This window comes from Ailuropoda melanoleuca, chromosome 17, assembly GCF_002007445.2.
Source record: "Ailuropoda melanoleuca isolate Jingjing chromosome 17, ASM200744v2, whole genome shotgun sequence".
Lineage (NCBI taxonomy): Eukaryota > Metazoa > Chordata > Mammalia > Carnivora > Ursidae > Ailuropoda > Ailuropoda melanoleuca.
This window is the reverse complement of record NC_048234.1, coordinates 2,393,398-2,413,391: the sequence shown is the minus strand read 5'-3', so window position 1 is coordinate 2,413,391 and position 19,994 is coordinate 2,393,398. Positions and strand designations below refer to the sequence as shown.

The following is a 19,994-nucleotide window of genomic DNA, read 5'->3' as shown; positions in this document are numbered from 1 at the left end:
TCCTTTCCTCCTTCCTTCCTCCCTCCCTTCCTTCCTTCCTTCCTTCCTTCCTTCCTTCCTCCCTCCCTCCCTCCCTCCCTCTTGCTCTCTCAAATAAATAAAATCTTTCTTAAAACTTTTAAAAATAAAAATTTAAAAATCATCATTTAAAAAGAAAAACTCAAGAGCTTGTAGAGGAAAACACAGCAAAGACCATCAACTAGTCCAAGGCTACTTGAACTATTCTGTGCCACAGGAAGAGAATGAAATCTGTAATTCATGTAAAGGTTTTGTGGTTTCGTTAATAGAAAAACCTGATTAAGACCGTAAAAACCCAGAAGCTAAATTAACTTAACATAGATGCAAAACTCTCAAAATAGTGTCAGAATGCATTGATGAATCGAAAGAAGATTAACACTATAAGTAAAGGTTTATTCCAGGAGCACAAAGTTTGTTTAACAGAGAATCTATCAACATAATTCATTACATTAACAAATCAAGGAAGAAAAATATGATCATATCAACAGATGCTGAAAGAAATTTGATTAAATTTCAGCAACCATTCCTTTAAAAAAATCTTAATTAAAAATAGTAGTGGAATACCGGGAGGTATTATCCTAACGGTTAAACACTAAGATAATTTCAATTAAAATAAAGAACCATACAGGGATGCCTACCGACAATGTTCTAACACATTCAAGATGATCAAAAAAAAAAAAAAAAAAGAAAAAAAAAAAAAAAAAAAAAAAGGAAAGAAACCAACGTTGGTGAAATATCTCTTTGCTTTTTTGATCATATGACTATGTACCTAAAAACTCAAGAGACCAGGATAGCATATTGTTGGAATTAAAAGTAGATGGACAGGGGCGCCTGGGTGGCACAGTGGTTGGGCGTCTGCCTTCGGCTCAGGGCGTGATCCTGGCGTTCTGGGATCGAGTCCCACATCGGGCTCTTCCGCTGTGAGCCTGCTTCTTCCTCTCCCACTCCCCCTGCTTGTGTTCCCTCTCTCGCTGGCTGTCTCTTTCTCTGTCGAATAAATAAAATCTTAAAAAAAAATAGATGGACAGTAAATAGAGAAATATTTTTTATCTTCTCAAAAATTAGCACTGAGAGGGGTGCCTGGCTGGCTCAGTCAGGGGAGCGTGTGACTCTTGATCTCAGGGTCGTGAGTTCAAGCCCCATGTTGGGTGTAGAGATTAGATTCTTAAAAAGGTAAACAGATAAATAATTTTTTAAAGGGGGGGGGGACACCTGGCTGGCTCTGCCAGGAGGGCATAGGACTCTTGATCTCAGGGTCATGAATTTGAACCCCACGTNTTGAACCCCCCGTTGGGGGGGGGGATTAAAAAAAAAAAAAAAAAAAAAGCAATAGAGGGAAACCTACTCTCCTTGCTAGATATCAGAAAACACTTAAACTACTGGAATCAAATCAACATGGCTTGGTATGTGGAGTGGTAGACAAGCCAGAGGCAGCAAGTAGCAAATCTGAAAGTAAATCTCGACATACAGGAACTTATATGGCCAAAGTTGGCATTTCAACTCCATGGGAATACACTATAGATTTTTAAAAAATTTTTATTAAGTAAACTACACCCAACCTGGGGCTCAAGCTCACCACCCCAAGGTCAAGAGCCCTGTGCTCTACCAACTGAGCCAGCCAGCTACCCTCGATTTTTGAAAAGTAAAGCGAAATTGACAAAACTAGAAAAATAAAATACAACTGGACTCCTAATTTGCGCCACACAGCAAAATTAACAAAAATCAGAGGGATTAAAGTGAATGTATTAGTTTAAATGAAATGAAAATCCTGCCCCCCCCCAAAAAAATCTAGATAATATAAGTATACTCTAGTGCTTGGAAACCAGAAACTGCAAAAGAGCTAACCATGTTGGACTATCTGAAGACCAAACACTCTTTAACAGAGAGGCAAACAATTGCTTGGGGGAAGTTTTGCAATGCAAAAATGTTTATATCTACAGCTGTCAAGGAATTTGAACAAATTGATAAGGGAAGAGCAACCCAATAGGAAAAATATTACACAGCCATCTAAAAAAAAAAAAAAAAAAATATTAGAACTCTACCCTGTGAAACGGGTACAAGAAATTTGTTGAGTGAAAAAAGTGGAATGCACCAAAGCGTATAATATGAATTCTGGCATAACAGTGACCAAACCCAGTGATCCTACTGTGTGTGTGTGTGTGTGTGTGTGTGACGCATTTATGATAAAATTGTGTATAAATGTCCTATGTAATAAAGGTATTTTTCATGGCAAATACTAACTCACTGTCAACCAACCAAGCAACAACACACACACAAAAAACCCAAAAAATAAAAATCGGCTCTAGACCCATCCCTGTATGTCACAGTAAACATTACACGGACCCACCCATCCTTTTTTTCTATGATTGTGTGTATACGTTTACACAAAATAAGGATCATAACAGTTCATAATGTTCTAAGGTCGGTTTCTTCTGGTCAACTTTTCTCATGTCCCTGGGCATTTGCCGACGCTCTACTCTCTTCCCCAAACACCCCATCCTTTAAGCCCAAGAAACCTGCCATTGGCAGCCCCCAATAGAAAGTGGTTGACCACTCTGCATTTTGTCCTCGCCGGCTTTCTCCCCTTCCTGGAAGCAAGTTTGTGTAAGTCTACCTGGTAGGAGAGTGTCTCGTGTGCTCCTCACCTCTCCCGTTAAACTGGGGAGCACCTTGGGAGCAGGAACTCTGTCTCTTTCATAAGTATGTCCTCACGGTGCCTAAAACGTTCACAGTAGGCACATGGTTAACTATCGTCGCTGTACAAAGTGGTGTAGGCTCCCTGCGTCTCTTGCATGCAGTGATCTCCGGGACGGTGTAGGTGAAGGAGTGATCTGGTTGCTTGGACACTGGACAGAGAGATTAGAGCTGGGAAGGAGGCCTGGGCAAGCCCCAAATCACCCCCACCCACCACCCCCCACTTTCTTTCCCAGAGCCCTTCCAAATGCTCAGCAAGGAACAACCGCACGCAGGGCTCCGTGTATGATATATATTTATATATATAATTGCTCTCTTTTTATTGTACTTTATCCTCTTTTTACAGTAGATCTGACACAGGCATTAAATAACTGCAGAGAGAGACCAGGGGGGCGAGGGCAATGCAGGAGAACATGGGGACCCAAAGGGAAGAGACTCGGATCCAGGGAGAGGGAAGAAGGGAAGGGTCCATCTGAGGGTGGGGTGTGGAGGCCGCAGTGTCAGAGAAGAGATGGACAGTTAGAGAGGGCGGGAATGAAGGGCACTGTCGGTCAAGAACGCCAGAGGCCCCTCAAGGAGCATACTATGGGGTCGTTTAAAAACGCCACGGGGTCTGAGGAAGACGGGGCCGAGACATTCAGAGCCTAGACTGAGGGGCTATTTGCAACGTTCAGGCTGACATGCGGAGGAGAGGGAAGGAGTTAGTGGTTAGTTGATAACGTGCTAAGAGAAACCAGAGAGAGGATGGTGGGGGTAGCTCTGGGTCCCGGGGGGAAGGAGGTGGAATAGTCCCATAGCCAGCTGACGTTTCCAAGGTGGCCACTGGGGACCCAGCCAAAATGGCTGCCCCTCCCCCAGGGCTCCGGGGAAGTGGAACTTGAAGGATATTCTGGGAAAACAAACAGGGAGAAGTGAGCCATCGGCAAAAACAAAGTGGATTTTCAGCCCAGGTCAACCCCATCCCTCTGAGGAGTGCCTATTTGGGTGACAGGAAGAGAATTTTCAAGAAGAACCAACAGGGACTCCTCTTCCAGACCCTTGTTCCCAGCGCACGCCGTCACCAGGGGGCGGGAAGACAAATGTGTCAGAAAACAGGGAAAAGGCCACAGAGCCACCTTATCCTCGATTACAAAACAGTTGTCTTTCAGAGGAGGGAATGGGGCTGGAGAGGAGGCGGGGACAGACCTGTCACAGCCAAGGAGGAGGAGCCAGATACATCAAAAGCCACCAAGACAGGGACTGTGTAGATGAGGCAGAAAAGTGCGGGAGAGACGGAGAAAGGTGAATGGAGTGTCTGCAAGGTCGGGGTGAACTGAGATGTGTGTGTGTGTGTGAGAGAGAGAGAGAGAGAGAGAGGAGGTGGTGAGTGTGAGGGCAGTGGAGGTGGGCGGGCGGGCATTTTCTATGGCTCTCTGGGGACAGGAGGGGTGGAGACACCCCACTCACAGCTAAACCAGAAGCAGAAGGGCTCCTAACTCCTCTGGGGCCGTCCTGGGATCCCGTCTCCCTGCCTCTGACCGAGCTAGAATCGGGAGAGGAAGGGGGGGAACTGAAGGCTGGGAATCACAATGGCCGTCAGGTGGGGTTCACAAGTAAAGAAAAAGGGTGTGAGGCTCAAACAAGTCATAGCTCTGTTATAAAAAATACCTTTGGGGTGGGTGAGGGAGGGATCAGGCAGGGTCAGGGACATTCCAGAAGCATCCACAGGAAAGAGATGGGGACGGGAGGAAGGGGCCTCAGGTTTTGTTGATGCGGAGTTTGAAGGCCACGCGGCCGGCGAACTTGTCCCGCTCATCGTTGGTGGCGATGTTGGCTGCATTGATGCGACATTCCACGTTCACCTCCACGTTGGGGGTCACATTCAGGAACTTCACGGCCACCAGGGGCTGCGTGTAGTTCACCTGGGCCGGAGGAGGAGAGCAAAGGTCCAGGCCCGTGGCAACCCAGCGTCCTCCCCAAGGGCCCCGCTCGCTTTGGGGAGCCCCCAGTCCGGGCCTCGCACGGGGACTTACGTGGAACTTTTTGCCATAGTAGGGGAAGAACATGAGGTCGATGTGGCCGTTGGCAGGGAACATGACAAAGTTGCCGAGATTCTCAGCATCTTCATCTTTCTGTGGGGGCGCAGGAGGGTAGGGGGAGAGCACGTGAGGGGCGCCAGGAACCCGAGAGCTCTCCAGACTTCCCTCTGTTCTTCCTTCGCCCCAAATAATTTCTGTCTCAGATCTGTTTCCCTTGCGCTGCGAGCCCGTGTGTGTGTGTGTGTGTGTGTGTGTGTGTGTGTGTGTGTGTGCCTGTGCACGACAGGGGGCGTCCTGTCTCCTTGATCAGACTGGGAAGTCCTGAAGGGCGCCTCCCACTGCGCTCCCACATCGAGTTCTTACCCCGGTCTCAGGAATCGGTTTCTGGAGCAGAGCCAAGAGAGAACAGATAAGTGAGTAAGGGCTCAGCAGGAAGGGGAGGGGAGCGGTGTGAGTGAAGAGGGACAGAAAGTTTCTAGAGAGGACAGAGGTGGGGTCCAAGGACCCTGAGACGCAGCAGGTGGCTCTAACTACCGGACACCTAGAAAACACTGAGGAAGGAACAGGTGAGCTAGGGGAGGGAGAGCGGAAGTCATGCTTATCAGGGACTAGACGAGAGGGTGGAAGGGTTAGGGATAGAAGCCAGGGGCCAAGGCTTGGGTGGAGTCAGGGAGGTGGGTGTCTATCCACGCAAGAGTGCGTTCCTGCGTCCTAGAGAGAAGCAAGAGGCGTGGGAGCCCTTAGGAGTTCGACACACTGGCACCCACTCTTACCCCCTTGTCCCTATAGTGACGGGGCCTCTGAGAGCAAAGAAGATGGGAAGAGATCAGTGAATTACGTGGAAACCACAAAGGGCAAGCAGGTGGGCAGGGGGGCAAGGCCCGACACACTCACCTTCCCCACACAGGTAACATTCATGCTCTGATTGGCTCCTGCATAGAAGTTGATGACCTGGAAGGAGGGGAGAGGGATGAGCTCGAGAAAGAAGGTGGTGAAGACACAAGTATCCAGCCTTCCCTCCACGCAGCTCAGCCTCAACGGCCCTATCTCTCTTGTCCTCCCAGCCACTCAGACATCCAAAAACCTCTCAACACCCAGTAGCCCCCGTGAAAGAAAGCACCTGCCAGAAGAGGGTAGCCCCAGCCCCCTCCTCCTTCCTTCTCCCTGGGGACCAAGGTCCCACATACCCGGTTCATCTTGATGAAGATACAGGGCTGCCCAGTGCTGTAGCCGTAATGGGTCGGGTCTCCGATGCCCGAGCAGTCGCCCAGCTGCGTCCGGTTGAACTGGCAGGCACGCTTCGGGTAGTTGAGAACTCCGTTATCCGGCTGCTCATAGTAGTGCCCAGGGCGGCAGACATCATTCTTTTGGGCTTGGATGGAATCGTTGTAAGCTAAGGAGGTGGGAGAGAGAGGGTCACGGGCCCGCTGTTCGGCCTCCAGGGTCCCCCAGTGCCCTGCCCGAGCCCCTGAACAGCCACACTCACGCTCCAAGAACTTGTTGAGCTTCTGAACGTGCTGGTCCCAGCTCTCGGTGTCACTGACATTGACAATGACGTCAAGATTCTCAGTCTTGGGGCGGATCATCAAGCCTGTGGCCGACAAGGGCAGGAGTGGAGAATATAGATATGTATATGACAAAGGACCGCACAGAGAGGGAAGAAAATGGACATAGGGAGCAGCAGGGTGATGGATGGATGGGGGGGAAGATGTGAGATCGTTTTCACAGGAGGAAGATCTCCTGGGGACGAAGAGAACCTTCCCAGATCACAAAGCCCCCTACTGCCGGAAACGGGAAGGAAGGCAGACCTCAAGCACGCCCCTGAACATGGTAATCGGGGCACCAGAGCCAAGCCTCTGCGAACTGTGAGTTCTCGGGCTCTAAGTTCTTTTTTGGAGGCCTGGGGGCACGGAGCCAGTTAATAGCTGGTGCGGAGCGTGCATCACTCACCCGGGGTGGCCAGTCGGTCCTGGTACTTGGGGGTATGGTCAGAGACAGTCTGCAGCATGACCCACATGGTGAGGGTGAACATCGCCGTGAGGAAGCCATAGAAGACGAGGTAGAAANAAGGCGGGGGGGGGGGGGGAAATGGGGTCAGCAGGCTCCAAGTCTCGCGGGATGACCTCGCCTATCCCCACACACCCGTCTCCCACTCCCAGGTTCAGCACGGGGACGGGTCACAGAGTCTTGGGGACATCTTAGAGCCTTCCCTTGGGAGCAGAATGAGACAAGCTGGAAACAGGCAGTTGTGTCTGGCTTCCAGCCATGGCTCCCAGCCCCCTCCGGTCCTAGGGCACAGTGAAGCCCAACCTTGTGGAGGCCACAAGAGACCTAAATGCTCGTTGCTGGGACAACCCCAAGTATAGGCCACAGTCATTTTGCATCAAATTATGCTCCCAAGTTCTCGACCATTCATGGCTCTGAAAAGGCACCACATCTGTGACTCCTGCATTGGTCCTCGTGCTTAAAGCTGTCCATCCAGCACAAGGACCTTTTAAGACGGCACTGGCCGCCATTCACAACTAAACTCTCACTGCCTCCCTCACACTGTGGCCCTGCACACTCAAACAGCAAAACCTCTCCCTTGGCACCCCACAGAAGTCAGACCTCGCATGTGGCTCCTGCCTACCCACGCCATCTCTCAGAGCTGTCCAGAACCTTCCACGGTCATCCCACCCCCAATTCACACACAGCACCCAAAGCAGAGGCAGAGAGTAAAGGTGGACTGTCCCAGAGCCTTCCCGGCAGACGGCAGGTGTTTGCGGGATGTGACATGGAACTCCGTCACTCCTCAGCCCAGTGCGTCTGCGGTTGCCACCACCCAGGACCCCTAGTCCTTCCAACTCAGAAGACACATTCCCCATGAAGCTTCTCCAGATTTCCCCAAGCAGTCAGGGACCCCTCCAATCCCAGGGGCTGGGCTTCCAGTTCCCCCCAAGGCAAGGACTGCACTGGACCCACCTCCAGGGCCCCAGGTGGGGGGTGCTGGTGGGAATAGTGTGCAATCAGTGTGGATGAATTGCAAATTGTGTCACCCAGGGTCCCCAATGCTTTAACTACCCAGTTTAACAATCTCTTTTGGAAGAATGCCGCCCCTCACCTGCACTCAAGCCCAGCACCAGACCCCCGACTAGAGTCAACTCCCTCCACACACCTCGAGTCCCGCGATGGGTTGGGAAGGTCCCAAGGCACCCCAAGCCCACAGACATGCTCTGCCGGGTGATGTACGCGTCCCACCACCGCTAGTGTCTACTCCTCCCTCCGCCTGCGACATCTGAGCCGCCCATCCAACCTCCAAAACCTCCCAGGGCCACCCCTCCCCACCAGCCCCCCACCCACAAAGCAGCCACAGAAACCTCCAAACGCTCGGCAGTGGGATACTGACAACTTCCGCTGTGAAGAACCCCCCCCAACCCCCCACCTCTCCAAGACCCGCCCCCTCATGAATGTTCCCAGGGTCCCGGGGATGGGCACGAGCTAAAAATAGACGGGCTTGGCTAGCTAGAGAGAGCCACAGGGAGGGAAGGGGCGCTCTTCTGGGGAAGGGGGGGCGACGGTGCGGAGCGGACCTGCCCCGAGAGGGAGCGCGAGCGCCACGGCGCGGACACGCGCGCACGGCCCGCGACCCCCCGAGCGAGGGGGCTCCGCGGGGGGCGGGAAGGCGGCAGTGACCTACTTTCTCCGCCTCCGCAGCGGCCGGCCGGGGAGATTAGACCGGCGATTCGGCCCCCTTCCAGGCCAGAGCCCGGCAGGGGGGCCGGACGCCGGGGACCCGGGAAGGGAACTGGGGCCGAGCCGGCGGGACCCGGTGCCCCCCGGGCGTCGCCCTGCGGACCCCCGCCCCGCCCTTCGCGCGGCCCGCCCTGCGTACCCCAACTGGTGCCGGTGCGGCCCATGAACTGGTGCGTCCTCGGGTTCCACACGAACTCCTTCCACTCCTCAACCACCTGCCCGCAGCTCTTCTTCTCCTTCTGGATGACCATCTTGGCGGCGGGGGGCGAGTCCCGCGCGGGGCGGGGGGCTGCGGAGAAGCTGGGGTGCGGCGCGCAGAAGCCCCCCCACACGCTCCGGAACGCTCGGGGAGCAAAGGCAGCGGGGGCGAGGGAGACCCTCCTCAGGCAGCTGCTGCAAATTCCGGGGCGCACGGCCACGCGCTGCGGGTTGCTGGCAGCGCGGCGTAGGATGCACGGATCCTAGGCCCCCCAGCTGCGATGAAAAGGGGGACTGTCAGGGCAGGGGAGGTTAGAAAGGGGAAGGGGTGCGGTGCAGACTCACCCCCCCAAACCTTCTAGAAACAAAATGAAAAGGGATGCAAAAATAGACGGCTGCAAAACCCAAGCGAACCGCAGAAAAAATAGGGGTGCAAGGGAGGGGTGGGGGAGGGGGCTGCCCCGAAATCCGAGATGCAAAGAGGCTGTGGAGAGGGGCCGGGTGACCGCTCAAGGCTCTTCCGCCAAGCGGAGACCGCCACACCAGTGATGGCTCGGCCGCGGGGGTGGGGCAGGGACGCGCAATTGGGGGACAGCCAGGGATGGGGGTCCCCCAGGCGGAGGCTCCGCTCCTCAGCAGTGCGGGGCCGGCGGTCGCGGCGCGCAGTCTTTATACTCGGCGGCCGTGGGGGTGTCCGCCCCCTTCCCACCCCCAGAAGCCCCGCCTCCTTGGCGCTGGCCCGGGCGACCTCATACATATGCAAATATGGAGAGAGGGATCGGGTCCGCCCCCCTGCCGCCTCTTCAGGACCCGGAGGTCTCTCCCCTCCCCCCACCCCAGGTACCGGACTGGATCAGGTGGATGGAGGGGATGGAGGGCGTGCCGGGGCGGAGTAGAGGGAAAGATAACCCCAGAGAGACATAGAGCTGGAAAGGGAAGCCTATCTATTCTGAGAAGGGGCCTCAGGCCAGCCTTTGGAGACTGAGACCTGGAGACTGACAGGGCCAAATGGGAGAGGAATAGCGCAAGAGCCAGAGACCAAGACAAACAGTAGGCACCAGCCAGCGTGCTAGACCAGGCCACACAGAGATGGACAGAGGTCACCACAGGAGGGAAATCGCCCTTGGGGAGAGCTAGCAACTCCCCCCCACACACCTCCTTCACAAGTGCCGTAGCCCCTGTTACTCTCCAATCCTAGAGGCTTCCCCATGTCCCCACCCACTCTGCGGGCGAAGCCCTTCCTGACACCACATTCTCAGCCCCTAGCATTGCCCTGAGACCCCAGCCCTGGACCCAGGTCTGCTCAGGTCTTGTGTCTCCCCTCCCCACCCCGCTATCTGAACTCCCCCTTCCCCATTTACCCGTTTGGGTGGACAAACATTTATTGAGTGCCTACAGGAGACCTTGTGCAACTCTAGCCCTGGGGAGGCAAAGTCAGGGTTCTCCTGGGGGTCAAGAGACCCTCAGACTAATAGGGGGGTACGGGAGCCTCTAGAGACGTGAATTTAAGAATCATTATCTGTCACTTTTCAACTCTCTTCAAATCTTGTCACTTTCCCTTGGGGAGGTGTTTCTTCTCCTTTCAACGCTCACCCAAGATCCTTGGCTCTGGTCCTCAACAATGCGTGTTCCGACTGTCAGCCTCCCCCTCGATTCTCTCCCCCCAGCCCAGCTTCATGCGCTTGGGATCTGCTCAAACAGGGCTGGTGCTCAGAATAGCCTCATGTTTGGGTTAGTGGTCTGCTGTCACTATCTTGTCACTCTTCATCATTTTATCCTTGAACTTGTCATTTGCAAGTGAAGTCCCGTGGGACAATGGAGCATGCATGTGCACCGAGGAGACACAGGTAACGTGCCTGTATTCGAGAGGCTTCCCGGGCACAGAACTCCAGCGGACCGACCACACATGGGAGCTCGGCAAGATTCAAAGCGAGGATAGGTAAGCATGTTATGCATACGCCTGAAAAACTTGGGGAGCGGATCGCTGAGAGGCCACACTCGACGTTCGAAGCAGACCTTGCTTGGAACCCAGAAAGAAGGCCGTGGCGTTCTAGAAGACATGGGTGATTGAGGTGTCTTATTCTACCCTTTCTTGGTCGTGCTAGCTATTTCCTGACTCAGCCAACCACTTCTGCGGCAAGGATGACATGGAAGGAAGGGGAACGCCAAGCTGCCCATAATTCCTTTTCCTCTCCATCCTTCTGTGCTCGGCAGAAAGCTGAAGGTAGAAAAATGTTAATTTTTCTTTATTTCGAACGACGTTAAATAGCAAAAACCCCATGAGAATTCGAGGAAAGAATGCCAGAAGAAAAGGAAAACATTTGCTTTTTCAGTGCCTTGAACAGCACTTTTCCCCTGCTTTCTGAACAAGGGATCCCACATCTCTGTTGTGTGCTGGGTCCTGCAAATTGTACAGCTGGCTCTGCCTCGGTCCCTTCTGCAGCAGGCTCTGGATTAATTTTCTCAAGATACAGTTTTAATTAGGCCACTCCTCAGCTCAAAGTTCTTCAATGACTTCCTGTTACCCTGCAGGACCGAGTCCTGATTCTTATGTCTATCCTTCGGGCCATTCCACAATCTAGACCCAGCCTGTGTCCCCAGCCTCCTTTCCCACTAGGACCCAACTCGTCCTCCCCTGGAGCTGAGCCGGCCACTCCTGGGACAGGCTGTGCTTACTCCTGACTTCACACCTTTGTCCATTTCATTCCCTCATCCTGGAAGACTGCCCACCCTTCGGAGTCCAGCCCCAAGTCCTATTCATTCATTCAGTGCGTGGCTAATGACCATTTACTTAGAGCCAGGCACTGTTCTGGTCCCTGTGCTCCCGGGACTCCCTTTCCAATAAATAATAATAGCTAGCAAACAAAACAATGCATAATAGTATCATGCAAGAAAAATAAAACAGGGGGATGTGCCAGAGAGCCCCTGGATGGTCCGGGAGGGACTCACCGAAGAGCTGAAGGTCAATGTGAGCCCAGAGTAACCCAAAGGAGCTACGGGGACCTGTAGAAGAAACCTCTTCCTTCCCGGAGGAGGAAAGTGTAGCGCAAAACCTGGCCTTCGATGAGGGAAGGCAAGATCGGTATAGCAAGAAATCCGAGAGGGAGGCAGGAGCCAGTCATACAGGTCAGAGGGCGTAGTTTGCATTTTAATCCAACCATCACAGAAGCAATTCGAGGGTTTTAAGCAGAGGAGTGGCATGATGAGATTTCATGAAAATCACCAGGGCTGCTGCGTGGAGAGTGGACCACGGGAAACAAGGAGACCAGTGGGGAGGGCTTCGCAGGAGTCCGTGCAGGAGATAGGGATTTCCAGACGAGGGGAGCAGGTTTGCAGGTGGAAACAAGAGGAAAAGTTCAGGATCTACCTTGGAAGGAAAGTCACAGGCACCATGGGGGTGACAGAAAGAGAACAGTCAAGTCTAATGCCTGGGTTTCTGTCTGGAGTAACTGGGCTGAAAATCCTTGTGGTGTATTTTACCTTTGCAGTCAGACTTTGAGCATTTCGAGAACAGGCCTTTGTCTTGGACTCCATATATACCCTCCCGCACCCAAGCAAGCCATGGAGCTATGGAAGATAAAGTCTGGTTGCTGATTTGTGCTTCAACATGGAATGGCTCCTGCTAGAAACCGCAGGGGGCAACTTGCCCTTTCTTTCATCAGGCAAGGAGCATCAGAAGGAGCCAGGCTCCATCCGGAGAGATGAGGACTGGACGGTGCCCTCGACACCTGGCATGGCCTGGCAAACACGGGCATGGGGATAGCGCCCGGACCGCCAGCTCCGGCTCTGTCCTGTACGCGGGCTCCCTCGGAAAAGCGGGAGTGTCTTCTGTGCATTTCGGGGTGCTGCCGAAGGCACCTGTTGCATCCATGTACATCTTCTTCTCCTACAGGTGCGGGTCAGCTCGAAGGGGGCGGGAGGGAGCATTTTACCAAATGCAGCATCGGTGTTCACAGGGAAGTAAGGCAAGGAAGGGATGGGGGTCAAAGAGCCATTACAAACCTCCGGCCGCTTCCTGGAGCCCAGCCAGCTCCAGAAAGAAGGAAGGGAGTAGGAGCTCCCACACCGCCTGTCCCAAATCCAGAGGCTGTCATGAGATCTGTGCCCCTTGATCTTCCTCCCGCCCCCTCCCCCAAATCCCAGGGATTCAGCTCTCTGGGTTCCCAACAAGATATATCTTTGCAGAGACAAGAACAAGGAAAGAAGGGAACTCCGACACACAGATATGGGGATGGGGGGTGGAGGGCTACTATTTAATGAGCACAGAGCTCCGGTTTTGCAAGATGAAGAGATGTAGAGATGGGTGGTGGCGACGGTTGCCCCAAACTGAGAAGCTTAAACACCACTAAGCCATAAGAATAGTTAAGATGGTAAATTTTAGTCAAGCGGAGTCAAATTAAAAAAAAAAAAATTTAAGCTGGTAAATTGTGAGGCACCTGGTGGTGTGGCTGGTTAAGCGTCCAACTCTTGGTTTTTTTTTTTTTTTANTCAAACCCGGAGTGAAAACAATTGGTAGACTTTTTTTTTTTTTTTTAAAGATTTTATTTATTTATTCAACAGAGATAGAGACAGCCAGCGAGAGAGGGAACACAAGCAGGGGGAGTGGGAGAGGAAGAAGCAGGCTCACAATGGAGGAGCCTGATGTGGGGCTCGATCCCATAACGCCGGGATCACGCCCTGAGCCGAAGGCAGACGCTTAACTGCTGCGCCACCCAGGTGCCCCCCAACTCTTGGTTTTATCTCAGGTCTTGATCTCAGGGTCGTGAGATCGAGCCCCGCATTGGGCTCTGCACTCGGCTCAGAGTCCGCTTGTGTTTCTCTCCCTCTCTGCCCCTCCCCGCTGTAGAGCTGAAGTGCACTCTCTCTCTGTCTGTGTCAAATAAATAAATATTTTTTTTTAAAGATGGTAAATTGTGTTATATGTACTTTGCCACAATTGGGAAAAAAAAAAAAAAGAGAAACACAGATGTTCTGCTACTGACCGAACCAAGCCCCCAGTGCCTCAGCAGGACATACAAGGAGCTTCCCCCGTCTGCCCTCACCCCACCTCATTCAGCCCCGCACACCCTTCCTCCTCGTTTATCCGCGCAGGCTCAGGCTTCTATTTAAAGAACTGCGCCTGAGGTAAATGACAGCAGCGAAAGCAACATCTCTCATATACTGAGCACTTCCCACAGGCCAAGCTCGGGGCTAGGAATCTGGTCCACACAATTCATCAAATCTTCACAGCAAGCCTAGGAGTAGGGTAACTTTCTCATTTTGTAGATGGGGACCGTGGGAAGTCAAGGGATTCAGGCGTTTGTTCAAGTTCAAACGTTCAATGGTTCACCTCTTGGATGATGTGTCTGTCTACCTCTCTCCCAAGACTCTGGGCTCCAGGACCAGGAGTGAGTCTTATCCATCTCCGCGGTCCCTGCGGACTACCTAACACAGAGCTTGGCAGATGGTCAGCGGCCAATACTCACTGCTTAAAAGGAGGGAAAGGAGAGGGAGGGAGAAGGGGAAGGAGGGAGGGAAGAGAGAGGCAGCATCACGCAGGGTGGAGTGAGGGGGAGACCAGGTCTGCAGGCCGCAGGGTATGCTGCCAAGCTCCGGAAAGATTCGTAGGGGTGTGGGAGGGCCAGAGGACACTGGCCAGGCCCTGGAGGTGCCCTTGGTGGGGGCCTGGCAACCTCCATGTCAAAGCAAAGTCAGTCTTAATGAAAGAGTGTAGAAAGCTCTGGACGGTAATCAGGAATCCGGAATCTAGGGCAGACTGGAGAAAGAGAGGTTGGGGGCGCGGAGTCCTGGCCAGGGTGGGGTGCGGGGAGGAAAGAAAAGCCAGCCCCTGAGAGAACCCTTGGAGACAAAAGTTCAGAAGGTTGCCGCTCGGGACTACCCCTCGATGGGGACCCAGGTATGTTTAGGGTCCTTTAACCCTCCCCGCTGGCTCACACCTGAGGCCCCCATGGGTCTGGTTTCTTTTCATTATTCAGGTCTTTGCTCAGGTGACACTGCCTCGGAGAGGCCCGCCCTGACCACCCAGCCAATGCCGCCCGTCTACTGCTGTCCTCTCTTACCTCTTACGTCACGGGATCTCATGGCCTTGAGAGCGCTAACCAAGACTGAACCGATCTTGCTTACTTGTTTTTCTTGTTTATGGGCTGTCTGCCCCTGCCCCATACCGTGAGCTCCAGAAGAAGGTGGGGGGGACACCTGGGTGGTGCAGTCGCTTCCCTTAAGCCTCCGACTCTTGCTTTTGGTTCCGGTCTGTCATCTCAGGGTTGTGGGATCGAGCCCAACTCGGGCTTGGAGTCTGCTAGGGTTTCATTCTCCCTCTGCCTCTGCCCCTCCCTGCCTCATGCTCCTTCTCCCTCTCTCTCTCTCTCTCTCTCAAATAAATAAATAAATAAGAACAGGGATTGTGTCTGTCTTTTTCATCAACGCATCCTCAGTGCCTAGAACAGTGCCGGGTATACAGTAGGCGCTTGGTAAATCTCAGCTGAATGAACATATTCAATGGCTCAGGCAGACCCCGAACATGGCCCAGGGGACCAGAGTTGCACCTGGCCTTCTTGGCGGCACTTCAGACTCTCCAGAACGCTCCACCTGCTGGAAGCAGCCATAGACCAGCAAACTCAAGATTGGGAGGGTGCAAGGGAAGCCTCGGCTTTGTGTCTCCCACCCCCAGAGACTCTCCTGGAGCTTTCTTACCCTGGGGTCCTTTAGGTCCTGGGTGATCCCTGCAGAAGGAGACAGCAGGTCCAAAGAGTGACTCACCCTGTTGCCAGGGTGACTGGTGGGAAAATCATCTTAAGAAGCCAGGAGGCTGGGATCCCCATGGGTTCTGGAGATGGGGGATGGGTTAACAGCTCTAGAGAAGAATGAGGATTGAGAGGTGGGGACTGAGGGATGGAGCCCCAGGGCTCCCTAGGGGGCTGGGGGCCTGGGCTTGAAGGTTTCCCTGGGAAGCTAGGGGCTGAGACAGGAGGGCACCTGGGGTAGGGGTTTGGGGCACCAGGATTCTGCCGAGGTCTGGGCGCCGAGGGCTGAGTTACCATATTCTTTGAGGACAGAGATACTCCTGAATCTGTTTTTCGCAGCTGGGACCAGCATAAACCAGCTCTTGGTTAATGGAGTAGAGACGAACTCGTCTGGGAATGCAGCAAGTGGACCAAGACTGGGAGAGATGCAGGCAGCTTCTCCCCTGGCTCAGCTCCTTTCTTCTTTCTCCCTGCTGTTTCCACCCCATTTCCCAGAACTCCTGCCCCCCTGAGTCTATGGCTCTCTCACACCCCCTGCTGCTCCCTCCTTGCACAGCAGGGGCCCATCTCATGGACAACAGAATTCCATTGCTTCCCTTCCCTCTGGACCTCTCAGGACCAGCTACCGCGGGGAGAAAGCTGAATTTCCACAAGGAGTAAATGCCGGGAAAGAAAGTGACCTGTGTCTGGTGTGTGTGTGTGTGGGGGGGTGTGGGTGTGTGTATGTGGGTGTGGGTGCTGCTAGAATCTCAGCCTGAGAAATCATGGCTCCCAGGAAGCTGGACTTGACCCCCAGACAAGGTTAAGCTCCCTGGTCTCCAAGCTTTCACGATGTTTCCCTTTATGGTGCTTATCGGTTTCCAATCATCCACTTACTTGTGAGTCTTTGCTGGATGCCTGCCCCCCCCCCCGGGGGGGGACCATGTGGACCAAGAGGCCAGGAACCAGGGTGGCTTTTAGTCATCAGTATGACCCCCTGCTCAGCAGGGTGCCTGGTACATTGCAGACGCACAGTGAACACTTGTTGAATAAATGAATGCACGACATTCAAGGGGATTCTTAGGTGGGGATTTAATGCGCGGTGTCGGTGCCATTGTTCGGGCCCTGGGGACAGCTGTGTGTCCAGATGTCCTGACTTCTGCCCAGGGCCCGGTCCATGTCCAGCTTCTGGCCTTGTGCCCAAAGGCCATCCAAGCAAAAGGAGGCGGAAGCCTCTCCTAGAGGGAGAGGGCACCGGGAGTGGGGGGCTTAGGGCAGCTGGCACCCACAGGCTGCCCCCCATTTTCCCAGCTCTTTGACTCAAGGTTTGTTTATTTGGGGGTTTTTTTGAAGATTTTTTTTTATTTATTTATTTGACAGAGAGAAAGAGAGACGGCACAAGCAGGGGGGCGCGGCAGAGGGAGAGGGAGAAGCAGACTCCCCACTGAGCAGGGAGCCCCACATAGGACTCGATCCCAGGACCCTGAGATCATGACCTGAGCCAAAGGCAGACGCTCAATCGATTGAGCCACCCTCTAGCTATTTCCAGCGGTACACTGAGGAACATGAGTGTCCCCGTCTTACCTGGCGGAGCCCCCAGGAAGAGGCGCCCCAGCGGCTGGACCCAGAGCTTGAGGAGGGAGGCAAGGTCCGAGGCAGGCAGAGCAAGGATCTCCTTCTCAGACCCCTGGCTCAAGACCACCCCGGACACAGCCAGCTTCAGCCGGAGACGGAGTCCCAAGACCAGGGGCAGCTCCAGCTCTGGCCCCGACCCAGAGGACAGCACCACCTTCTGCAAAGCGTTCGGGACAAGGATGGGGAGGGGGTGAACCACATCAACTCCTGGGGCCTGTGTGCCCTACCTTCTATCTGCCGACCATTTCAACCACCTAAATGCTCCCTCGATTTTCCTGGCTTGATATTCTGTAAAACCACACCTCTCCCAAGTCAATACAATCTAGATAAAAGCCATTTGTACGGGCGCCTGGCTGGCTGATTTCGTAGAGCATGCGACTCTTGATTTCGGGGTTGTGAGTTCGAGCCCCATATTGCGTGTAGAGATTCCTTAAATATAAAATCTAATAAATAAATAAATAAATAAATAAATATGTCATTTGCTTGCTGTGGGCAGCTTCCAGGTGTGTCTCTGCCCCGCCCCCCACCTTAAGCTTTCCTAACAGGGACAATTTGGAATCCCCATTTCCCCCCTTGCTCCCAGGCTCCCTTGAATAAAGCCAGCACCCACTCTTACTTGATCTTGGAGGTGGAGGCTGAGCTGAGAAGGGTTTTCTGGGGTCCCAAGGGCAAGGAGGGGGCCAGAGCCTGCTGCCAGCTGGAGTCCCAGGTCCAGAGAGAAGGCCCAGGGCTCTGCATGAGGCTGGGGGATGTCTTGGGCAGGGAGGAGAAGTGATCCCCCTGAGGACTCAAGGCTGGGGATTCATGGAAGGAGGAGCTAGTGCTGGAGGGAGACAGGGGACGGCAGACACAGAGCTGGCCATGAAGGAAAAACAGCCTTTACCTTGGAGATTGAATTCTGCACGAGTCCCGGGAGGGAAGAAGGTCCCGGGCTGGGACTGGACGGTACAGCTCCTGAGGCTGCTAGTAGGGGCTGACCCCGAGGTCTGGGCCTGTGGGTCCAGCCAGTTACCCCGGCGCAGGCAGCCATCCAGGGCAGGGACCAGCTGGAGCCGTGGAGGGAAGGGAAGATGCGGGGATGTCGCCACCAAGACATCGGGGCCCGTCTTCACCCTCAGTTCACTCCCCTCTGAGACACAAGCACTTGGCCTCTCCCACACAACTCTCATGCCACTGGCTCTCGGCTCTTGGCATTCGTTCAGAGTGTGGCCTTGGAGCCCAGCGGTCACCTAGCCAGCCACACTTTAACAGCTTTGGTCGGTCCCCAGCCCTGTGATGTAGTTACCGGCAAATGGAGGCTGGAGACGGGGAACAGGAGCCCCCCCACCGCAATTCTGACGATGGGCTGGGGTTTGCTGGCCAGAGGCCCAGAGACCTGTCTCAGGCGCAACACTTCCTCCCCATCCACATTCAGCACCAGTGAGTCCTCAAGGATCTTCACTTCCACCTGCAGGGAGGAAGGAGGTGAGCCTAATCAGAGGTCCCCGGGGCCTGCCTCCGCCACTTTCTCCAGAAGCAGGCAAGTAGAACAGAAAGAACATGGGCTTGTGGAGCCAGCTAGCATCGTTGGCCGTGAGTCTCAGAACTCCCTTCCAGAAAACTGGGGACAAGCATAGCAATTCCATGGAGGTTTTATGCGGATTGAATAAGGTGACAGTGGGAAAAGGATGCCTGAAAACTCCTTTCTGATCCCCTTCCATGGACCAGCTCTGGGGACACACACCCCCAGGACCGCATCTGGCTTACCTGGTGCCATCTGCCATCGTCCAGCCGGGGCCCGGCGCCCACTGTGAGCTGGGCCATCTGATTGTGTAGCTGGATCTCAGACCTGCCGTCTCGAAGTCCTAGCACAAACCAGTCATCCTTTGGGTTGGTATCACCATAAAAAATCACTCCCTCTGGATCCCAGGTTCGAAGCTCAAAGGAGGAAGAGCTTCTGGAAGGACAAAGAAGGCACGTATGGGGCATGCCCTCTGGGGGTAAAAGCAGGGTGTGGGAGGCTGAAGGAGAGGGAGGGAGACAGGAAAACGAGAAGATCCGAGGGAGGGAGGGTAGGGTTGGGGATTCCGTTGGGGGCTAGGTCAACCTCATACTTCCTGATCTTGGTGAAGTCAAAAGTCATGATGGTGATAGGCCCTTGTCCTGAGCCATTGCTGAGGTGCACGGCAGGGGGGTCCTGGACCCTCTGTCGGAAAGAGAAAGCAAAGGAGCGAGAGTGAGGATGTGCCAGAGATGGACGGAGAGGCAGCGGGGCCGGGGCAGAGCCAAAGCATAGATCATGTAACCACACAGGTGCGCTGAGCGCCCCATCCCGACAGCCCTGCACCTGGGTGGAGAGACCATGTCTCGGGGCCCGTCCCTGGTGGCCGGGAGGTGGTAGCAGCAACAGAAGCAGCGACAGCCACCCAGATGTGGCCAGTGGGCCTCTGCACTCCATGGTCCGCTGCAGTCCTCTCTGTGGCTCAGAGAGCTCTGGGGAGAATGTGTGGGGGCAGGCAGCCTTTCCGTAGTTGGCGTTGGGTTAAAGGTTGCCCCCGGGGGGGAAGAAGGGGGGCAGGAGACCGGGCACTGAACCTCTGGCCCCTCTGACCCGTCTGAGGACAACTCGGGGGAGGGACAGAGGTCCTCCACTACACTCCCCTAGAGCCTGACCTGGGTCCTTGAAGCCTTCTGCCCACTTGGGGACGCTGCCTCTATGGGCCTGAGGTCCAGAAACAAGTCCACCCTGCACCCCAAGAAGCATCCTCTGTCAGAACTACAGCTGGGGGGCGCCTGGGGGCTGGCTCGCTTAAGCATCTGCCTTCCATTCAGCTCATGATCCTGGGGTCCCGGAATAGAGCCCCATTATGGCTCCCTGCTCAGCGGGGAGCCTGCTTCTCCCTCTCCCTCTGCCCCTCCACCCCTCTCAGGCTCCCTCTCGCTATTTCTCTCTCTCTCAAATAAATAAATAAAATCCTAAAAAAAAAAAAAAAAAAAA

At 54.2% G+C, this 19,994-nt stretch overlaps 2 protein-coding genes across 5 annotated transcripts in view; both read right to left on the bottom strand.

Annotated features, from left to right (window-relative positions):
• Positions 1-3,320: 3,320 nt before the first annotated feature.
• Positions 3,321-9,311, bottom strand: ATP1B2 (ATPase Na+/K+ transporting subunit beta 2). The gene is made up of 8 exons (XM_034647127.1): positions 8,602-9,311; positions 7,062-7,068; positions 6,681-6,832; positions 6,217-6,321; positions 5,918-6,123; positions 5,625-5,681; positions 4,725-4,823; positions 3,321-4,613 (listed from the first exon to the last, which is right to left on the bottom strand). The coding sequence occupies exons 1-8, from the start codon at positions 8,711-8,713 to the stop codon at positions 4,449-4,451; spliced, it is 903 nt and encodes a 300-aa protein (XP_034503018.1). The 5' UTR covers positions 8,714-9,311; the 3' UTR covers positions 3,321-4,448.
• Positions 9,312-16,459: 7,148 nt separating this feature from the next.
• SHBG (sex hormone binding globulin) overlaps positions 16,460-19,994 on the bottom strand; it is a 4,110-nt gene continuing 575 nt past the window's right edge. For 2 of the 4 annotated variants that reach the window (XM_019805117.2, XM_019805118.2), the window contains exons 2-8: positions 19,111-19,202; positions 18,764-18,953; positions 18,303-18,464; positions 17,901-18,063; positions 17,634-17,770; positions 16,967-17,174; positions 16,460-16,620 (exon numbers count right to left, since the gene is read on the bottom strand). In XM_019805117.2, the coding sequence (XP_019660676.1) occupies positions 16,475-16,620; positions 16,967-17,174; positions 17,634-17,770; positions 17,901-18,063; positions 18,303-18,464; positions 18,764-18,953; positions 19,111-19,139 (1,035 nt within the window). In that variant the 5' untranslated portion in view covers positions 19,140-19,202 and the 3' untranslated portion in view covers positions 16,460-16,474. Of the gene's footprint in view, positions 16,621-16,966; positions 17,175-17,633; positions 17,812-17,900; positions 18,064-18,302; positions 18,465-18,763; positions 18,954-19,110; positions 19,203-19,343; positions 19,490-19,994 lie in introns of those variants that run through there. The other 2 variants (XM_019805115.2, XM_019805116.2) reach the window with 2 other exon arrangements.